This window comes from Siphateles boraxobius, unplaced genomic scaffold, assembly GCF_051911475.1.
Source record: "Siphateles boraxobius isolate OS27281-9 unplaced genomic scaffold, OSU_SipBor_1 499, whole genome shotgun sequence".
Taxonomy (NCBI): domain Eukaryota; kingdom Metazoa; phylum Chordata; class Actinopteri; order Cypriniformes; family Leuciscidae; genus Siphateles; species Siphateles boraxobius.
This window is the reverse complement of record NW_027509140.1, coordinates 25001-34651: the sequence shown is the minus strand read 5'-3', so window position 1 is coordinate 34651 and position 9651 is coordinate 25001. Positions and strand designations below refer to the sequence as shown.

Sequence of the window (9651 nt, the reverse complement as noted above, 5' to 3'; positions counted from 1 at the left end):
TTTTATGATGGACAGATGCACTTTTATGATGGATACATGCACTTTTATGATGGATAGATGCACTTTTATGATGGATAGATGCACTTTTATGGACTTCAAAACAGAAACAGTCATTCACTGCCATTATAAAGCTTGGAAGAGCCAGGACATTTATTAATATAATTGTATTCGTCTGAAAGAAGAGTGTCATACACACCTAGGATAACTTGAGGATGAGTAAATCATAGGCTAATTAATGGCCGTACGGCACACGTTCATGAAATCACTTACAGTAAACAGCGCCACGGCGGCTCCCTGTACGAGTCCGGTGAGAACGTCACTCCAGTGGTGTTTATAATCCGAGACGCGGGAAAGACCCACATACAGAGAAGCGGCGATAAACGAGACCTGGAGAGTCGGCCGCACCAGTCGAGCCCATCTAACCCTCAGCCTAGACTGCAGATACAGCTTCAAAGAGAAAAACATACTGTATATTAGCATAAATTAATTTAAAAAAATTATTGACTTATATAAATATGTGTCACTTAAGGCAAGACAATATATATTACCATACTACTCCAGATAATTAATCACTGTACATCAAGACAATTATTTTGTATTACACGTTTTCTGAAGTGTTATATTTGAATTTGCAAATGAGGCATTATCTAAACCATTCTGAATTTTTTTCTCGTAATTGTGAGTTTATATCTCACAATTCAGACTTTTTCTCGTAATTGCGAGTTTATATCTCACAATTCTGACTTGTGTAATTTTCTTAATTGTGAGTTTCTCACAATTCTAACTTTTTTTCTCTCGCAATTGTGAATTTATATCTCACAATTCTGACTTTTTTCTCGTAATTGCGAGTTTATATCTAACAATTCTGACTTTTTTCTCGTAATTGCGTGTTTATATCTCTCAATTCTGATTTTTTTCTCGTAATTGCGAATTTATATCTCACAATTCTGACTTTTTTCTCGTAATTGCGAGTTTACATGAACAATTCTGACTTTTTTCTCGTAATTGCGAGTTTATATCTCACAATTCTGACTTTTTTCTCGTAATTGCGAGTTTACATGAACAATTCTGACGTTTTTCTCGTAATTGCGAGTTTATATCTCACAATTCTGACTTTTGTAATTGTATAATTTTCTTAATTGTGAGTTTCTCACAATTCTAACTTTTTTTCTCATAATTGCGAGTTTATATCTCACAATTCTAACTTTTTTTCTCGCAATTGTGAATTTATATCTCACAATTCTGACTTTTTTCTCGTAATTGCGAGTTTATATCTAACAATTCTGACTTTTTTCTCGTAATTGCGAATTCATATCTCACAATTCTGACTTTTTTCTCGTAATTGCGAGTTTATATGAACAATTCTGACTTTTTTCTCGTAATTGCGAGTTTATATCTCACAATTCTGACTTTTTTCTCGTAAATGCGAATTTATATCTCACAATTCTGACATTTTTCTCGTAATTGCGAGATTATATCTCACAATTCTGACTTTTGTAATTGTGTAATTTTCTTAATTGTGAGTTTCTCACAATTCTAACTTTTTTTCTCATAATTGCGAGTTTATATCTCACAATTCTAACTTTTTTTCTCGCAATTGTGAATTTATATCTAACAATTCTGACTTTTTTCTCGTAATTGCGAATTTATATCTCACAATTCTGACTTTTTTCTCGTAATTAGAAGTTTATATCTCACAATTCTGACATTTTTCTCGTAATTGCGAATTTATATCTCACAATTCTGACATTTTTCTCGTAATTGCGAATTTATATCTCACAATTCTGACGTTTTTCTCGTAATTGCGAGTTTATATCTCACAATTCTGACTTTTGTAATTGTGTAATTTTCTTAATTGTGAGTTTCTCACAATTCTGACTTTTTTCTCGTAATTGCGAATTTATATCTCACAATTCTGACTTTTTTCTCATAATTAGGAGTTTATATCTCACAATGCTGACTTTTTTCTCGTAATTGCGAATTTATATCTCACAATTCTGACGTTTTTCTCGTAATTGCGAGTTTATATCTCACAATTCTGACTTTTGTAATTGTGTAATTTTCTTAATTGTGAGTTTCTCACAATTCTAACTTTTTTTCTCATAATTGCGAGTTTATCTCACAATTCTAACTTTTTCTCGCAATTGTGAATTTATATCTCACAATTCTGACTTTTTTCTCGTAATTGCGAGTTTATATCTAACAATTCTGACTTTTTTCTCGTAATTGCGAATTTATATCTCACAATTCTGACTTTTTTCTCGTAATTGCGAGTTTATATCTAACAATTCTGACTTTTTTCTCGTAATTGCGAATTTATATCTCACAATTCTGACTTTTTTCTCGTAATTGCGAGTTTATATCTCACAATTCTGACTTTTGTAATTGTGTAATTTTCTTAATTGTGAGTTTCTCGCAATTCTGACTTTTTCTCGTAATTGCGAGTTTATTTCTCGCAATTCTGACTTTTTCTCGCAACTGCGAGTTTATATCTCGCAATTCTGACTTTTTATCTCACAATTGTGAGAAACAAAGTCAGAATCGGAATTACCTTTTTTTTTTATTATTCTGTGGCGGAAACAAGCTTCAATAGAAAATACTGTAAACAGACCAAATCAGGCGAACAATATATGAACAAACCTTCAGAATATAGATATGAATAAAACTGTAAAGTTTGGTGTGTGTAAAACTGCTGAAGTGATTTTTAACTCTAACTCACCATCTTTAAAGACTGAAATCTACAGACAAGTGCAATGAAATAAAGACTTTAAATGTGTATTTTGGATATTTTCTTTTCACTGGTCTAAAATGTTGTTCCATGTTATGGAAGCGAAATAGAGCGGTTGGCCTGTAGTGTCTCACCTTAAATTTGATGAAATATTCTCATAAGAACACACTTACAGCGAGGAACAGCATACAGTACATGGAGAACGATGAGTGACCAGAATAAAAGGAAAGCCTGCAAGTAGAAGATTGTACATCATTATTAGTAAACTGCATTCTTTTATATCCTAAATCAAACAATGCACTTGATAAAACATAGTCATATTGCATGAGAGCATCAGAAACGCTCTGAGATCGTCCGTGTTTCACTCACCGGCCTTCGTTAGTGTCGTGTGGATCTCCTGTGCAGGTGAAGTTCTCGATGTAACCTGCCGTACAGTCCACGAGGCTCCAGCGGGGTTTGCAGACCGTCAGAAAGTGAGGTCTCAGGCGGCCGATGGTGTATTTGGCGATGTCGGTCAGCGACTGGCTCAGCGCCGCTCCGAATACGAAGGATCCCACGGCCTTGTACACACACGCTATATATTCATAACTTAAAGAAGCTCTGGACCTCAGATAGATCGTAAAACACTCGCCGAAGATGATCTGTGTGATGAGAACAAATGTCAAATTCAGGGAAGCTTGGAATAAAAATTAAATTGACTTTATATCTCACAATTCAGACTTCATAACTTGCAATTGCCATCTCTGTAATTGTGAGATTTAAACTCACAAACAAGGGGAAAGAAAATCAGAATCATGATTTCAATTTCCTTTTTTATATTTTAATCTGAGATGGAAGCAAGCTTTCATACAAATGACTCTGAGCATGTTCATTTGTATTGTTTATTACTCAAATGAAGCAGTACTGGTTAAGAAAGCAATGAAGACTTACTAAATGAGTCAAAGGTGTCGAGTTACATTCAAGCTATTTTAAATTAGCTCATGATTTACTCTCCCTGAAGTCATCCTAGGTGTATATGAAATTCTTCTTTCAGACGAATAACATCAGGAGTTATATTAAAAAATGTCCTGGCTCTTCCAAGCTTTATAATGGCAGTGAATGGGCACCATTTTTTTGAAGTGCTCTTTTAGCGTATAGCTGTCTGCCAGAAGCTAGTTGTTTTAATCGATAAAGTTTTAAAGGTGCAATGTGTAATATTTCTGAGGATCTACTGACAGAAATGCAATATAAGATCCATAACTATGTTTTCAGTGGTGTATAAAGACCTTACTTAATGAACCGTTATATTTGTATTACCTTAGAATGAGCAGTTTCTGTCTACACACACCGCGGGTCTCCTTACACTGAAATGCGCCGATATGTTTCTACGGTGGCCCTAAACAGACAAACGCATTTCGTTAATATGTTGCTCTTTGTGCAAGGAAGACAAGCTTAGTTCAGCGAATAAAACACTGACGCAATGATGAACAAGTAACAATAATATTCGCAATAACATAGTTTTACTGAATAATTAAGTAAACATAATTTCTTAAAGAAACCTCATTGCTGAACTGGCTACTCTCTGCTGTCTCAGATGACATCACTTCCTGTCGGCCACCGTAACTTCTGTTGGTTGCAATGCGTAACCTCACCACTAGACGCCGCTAAAAATCAAACACTGCACCTTGAAATATGGATATTTTTACTCGAACGGATCGCTTCACTTCAGAAGGCCTTTATAAACCCGCCGGAGAGCCGTGTGGAGCACTTTAATCATATGATGGACGGACAGATGCACTTTTATGAAGGATAGATGCACTTTTATGATGGACAGATGCACTTTTATGAAGGATAGATGCACTTTTATGATGGACAGATGCACTTTTATGATGGACAGATGCACTTTTATGATGGATAGATGCACTTTTATGATGGATAGATGCACTTTTATGATGGATAGATGCACTTTTATGATGGATAGATGCACTTTTATGATGGATAGATGCACTTTTATGATGGACAGATGCACTTTTATGATGGACAGATGCACTTTTATGAAGGACAGATGCACTTTTATGATGGATAGATGCACTTTTATGATGGACAGATGCACTTTTATGATGGACAGATGCACTTTTATGATGGACAGATGCACTTTTATGAAGGACAGATGCACTTTTATGATGGATAGATAAACTTTTATGATGGATAGATGCACTTTTATGATGGACAGATGCACTTTTATGATGGACAGATGCACTTTTATGATGGACAGATGCACTTTTATGATGGATAGATGCACTTTTATTATGGATAGATGCACTTTTATTATGGATAGATGCACTTTTATCATGGATAGATGCACTTTTATTATGGATAGATGCACTTTTATTATGGATAGATGCACTTTTATTATGGATAGATGCACTTTTATGATGGATTGATGCACTTTTATGATGGACAGATGCACTTTTATGATGGACAGATGCACTTTTATGATGGACAGATGCACTTTTATGAAGGATAGATGCACTTTTATGATGGACAGATGCACTTTTATGATGGACAGATGCACTTTTATGAAGGATAGATGCACTTTTATGATGGACAGATGCACTTTTATGAAGGATAGATGCACTTTTATGATGGATAGATGCACTTTTATGATGGATAGATGCACTTTTATCATGGACAGATGCACTTTTATCATGGATAGATGCACTTTTATGATGGACAGATGCACTTTTATGAAGGATAGATGCACTTTTATGATGGATAGATGCACTTTTATGAAGGATAGATGCACTTTTATGAAGGATAGATGCACTTTTATGATGGATAGATGCACTTTTATGGACTTTAAAAAAATGGCGCCCATTCACTGCCATTATAAACCTTGGAAGAGCCAGGAAATGTATTAATATAACTCTGATTGTACTCGTCTGACAGAAGAATGTCATATACACCTAGGATGAGTTCAGGATGAGTAAATCATGGGCTAATTTTCATTTGTTGTTGAACTATCCCTTTAAAGGCATGATGACATTTTTTAAGGAAAAAACATTTAAATGTGTAATTTTGGTGATCAAAGATGATTTTTAAGGGATACAATTATTGACTACGGGGGACTTTAAATGTTATCACAATTCAGAATTCATAACTCTGAAAAAAAGCTCTAATTGTGAGATTTAAACACAGTTGCAAGGGGAAAGAAAATCAGAATTGTGAGATAAAAGATAAAAGCAAGCTTCCTACACATGACTGAGCATGTTAATTGTTATTGTATGAAGTTTATTGATGTGGCAAATGAAGCACAACTGGTTAAGAGAGCAATGGAAGGCTTACCAGCAGCAGTGCGAGTGGAATAATTATTCCCATCAGTAACTGGTAAGATATGGTGTCTTCTTTAAAAGGGTACTTGATGGTGTCGTCGCTGCAGAAAAAGCCTCTTTTGAATGGCGTGTGCCGAATATTCAAGACCGCGAATGGAAGTCCAGCTGCAAAAGAAGAACGTCACACATTTACAGGCCACACATTATTCAGACACTATCATTTTTGGTATTTTTTTACTAGTGTGTGCAGGACTCTATATTTCATTTCTGTAAGTGAGGAGAGCAAAATAAAGTAAACTGTGACATATTATACTCAATAATTCTTCATTTTACACCACAGACTGACCAACATGAAGCATTGCTTGGTAACTGGTTGAGCTAAACTGGTATTATCTAATTGTGTAGTTAAATTTAACAGCTGACAGATATTCAACATAATTCATGTGTGAGAGTCTAACAGAAGGACGGACAAAACCAGTCAAATATTAACTGTTTAGTTCTTGCCAGATTTTATTACCATTTTCTAAACTATAGCGCAAAAACTGTGATAATGTGAGAAATGTTGAAGTTGTCTGAAAAAATTTTGGTTAAATTTTCTTCACTGGTGAATTTTATTTTATTTTAGACGTACACAGTAAAAAACTTTGGGATATTGTTTAACCAACCGTTGGGTCATGCTTATTGGGTCATTATGTTGTGGTCATTATTACACAAATGTTGGGTAATTTTAAACATCGTTGGGTAATTTTTCTTATATATAATTAGAGAGGAACAGAGTGTTTCAGTGCACATTCAGCTTGATAATCAAATAACGTCACATGATTTAAATCAAGTGTTCAACAATAGAGGTTAAACAAAGGCTCTGTATTCAGTCTCGCCAGACTAATCTTATTATTCTAGCACTCGTATATGTGGCCATTCACTGTCAGTGGGAATCTCAGTCTCTTGCCCACAAACATTCTATGCATTTCTATTCAAGATCTAATAGTGCATACAACATTGAGCTAATAGTGAAGTGGCTGTAAGCTAACAAAAATATGTGACCCTGGATCACAAAACCAGTCACGAGTGGCAATAGCCAACAATACATTGTATGGGTCAAAATTATAGATTTTTATTTTATGCCAAAAATCATTGGGATATTAAGTAAAGATTATGTTCCATGAAGATATTTTGTAAATTTCTTACCGTAAATATATCCAAGAAATATTTTTGTCCGTTGATGCAGCAACAGCAAGGACTTCATTTGCACAACTTTAAAGGCGATTTTCTCAATATTTAGATTTTTTTGCACGCTCAGATTCCAGATTTTCAATAGTTGTATCTTTGCCAAATATTGTCCTATCGTAACAAATCATTCATAAATGGAAAACTTATTTATTCAGCTTTCAGATGATATATAAATCTCAATTTCATTAAAAAAAATTTACCCTCATGACTGGTTTTGTGGTCCAGGGTCAAATACGTTCTAACATTTAGTTAACGTTTCCATTCTGTTATGAACACGTTACTTCTAAATGTTCAAAACGTCCAGTTAAAAAAAAACAGTTTTGCTGATTGGAACGTTCTATTGTATCATTCTTCAGACATTATGCGAATGTTACTTTTAAATGTTCTCTGAACGTTCTAAATCAAATAGTAACATTTAAAAAACGTTAGACGAATGTCCAACTAAAACATTTAAGACTAAAACGTTCCATGAACGATGTGTAAATAATTTTTTTGTGCTAATGTTTTGAGAATATTATTAAGATAACTTTGAAATAACTGGAAGTTACTGGAAGAACGTTTGTTCTTAACGTTGTGTGTCACCAGAACGTTAGCTGAAATGTGTGTAGGGGTTTACGTGTGAATGTAAACGCAACTTATCTGTGAGCACTTTCTCTTATCTCGCCTCATAAAAGAACTATATCTCTATACAAACTTCTGAACTTTTCTGAGTATAATAATGAGATTTTGTATTTCATCACGTATGTTAGTGTAAATGTAATCTGTGGAGTGACGTATGTATATGTTGAGTATGAATATGCATGTTTGTAACGCTTCACTAATATTCATTGTGCGGAGCTGCAACATTGTAGCGGATTCGCGGCTGTGAAACATTGTAACATTCAACAGATTTATGGGAATCTGAAACAATGCATTAAACAACGCCGATCAAATGAAGAAAATAATCAGTTAAGGCAAATTAAAGAGGCAAACCGAGGCCAGAGGAGTGAGTGTGTGTGTGTGTGTGTGTGTGTGTGTGTGTGTGTGTGTGAATTCTTACCGAGCATCAGACAGCTGACGTCCACACTAATGCTCCAAAGTCCTTTAGTCTCGAACATTCTCAGTTCCGCAAAAACACTGGAGTCTACCAAGAACTTACAGTTGAGCATTTATCCTCATCCGATAAAACAATGAAAGATTTGCGACGCTATTTTACTTCTTAACGGAAACACATTAGTTAAGCTGTAACGTTAGATTATCTGATCATCGAGCGTGGAAAAAAAAACACCCGGCTGCGTTTTCCGTTCCTATCGTTATGAACGAGCGTGAATCTAGTGAGTTTTATGGCAGTGTTCCGATGTTTGTCGCCGTTACATCTCCGGTTACTTCATATCGCATGATGATGAGGTCAATCCCTCCGTCTGTCAATCATCTACAAGCCCCGCCCACCGCTTCCTCTTCCTCAGACTCTCACTGATGCTTGAAGAGCTTCTGCATTCTCATTCATTATCATTACACTCAAAAATACTGTTTAAACTATCTATTTATAAAAAAAAAATTCAATGTACAGAGCTACAACATTGTAGCGAGTTCGCGGGACAGTAAAACATCTGTTACATTCATCAGGTGAAAATCCACAATAAAATAACGCAATCAAATAAACAAATAAAAACATCAGCTTAATAGCCAAACACAGTTCATCTATACATGAATATAATCAAGTCAAGTTTATTTGAATTGTTCTTTATGAAACACAGATTGTTTCAGAGCAGCTTCGCATTCATAAAACAAATATAAGAAATTATGAAAACTTCAGTTCAATTTAGAAACTTTTTGTGAATGAGGGAACATAAGGGAATGTTTTCTCTATTTTATCATTTTGCAAGTATTATACTTTTGAATGTTTAAAAAACACACTAAAGTCTAACTAAATTGTTTCCAAAAAAAAGTTCCATGATTGAACAACATTTGTGCAGAAGTTCTGAGAACATTATTAAACACCAGAGAACTTTGAACTAACGTATTTTACCGCAACACACACACACACACACACACACACACACACACACACACACACACACACACACACACACACACACACACACACACACACACACACACACACACACACACTCAGTGTTGTTCTCCAGGGCTCACACACACACACACACACACACACACACACACACACACACACACACACACACACTCAGTGTTGTTCTGCAGGACTCACACACACAGTGTTGTTCTCCAGGGCTCACACACACACACACACACACACACACACACACACACACACACACACACACACACACACACACACACACAGTGTTGTTCTCCAGGGCTCACACACACACACACACACTCACACACACACACACACACACACACACACACACACAC

The 9651-nt window shown here is 35.2% G+C and overlaps 1 protein-coding gene across 1 annotated transcript; it reads right to left on the bottom strand.

Moving 5' to 3' along the window:
• Positions 1-245: 245 nt before the first annotated feature.
• On the bottom strand, positions 246-8660 carry LOC143711235 (phospholipid phosphatase 1-like; the record flags this gene model as incomplete). Its single annotated transcript, XM_077202553.1, has 5 exons — positions 8309-8660; positions 6053-6204; positions 3098-3369; positions 2902-2959; positions 246-447 (listed from the first exon to the last, which is right to left on the bottom strand). Coding segments are annotated over exons 1-5 (793 nt in total), but the record flags the coding sequence as incomplete, so codon positions are not given.
• Positions 8661-9651: the final 991 nt, after the last annotated feature.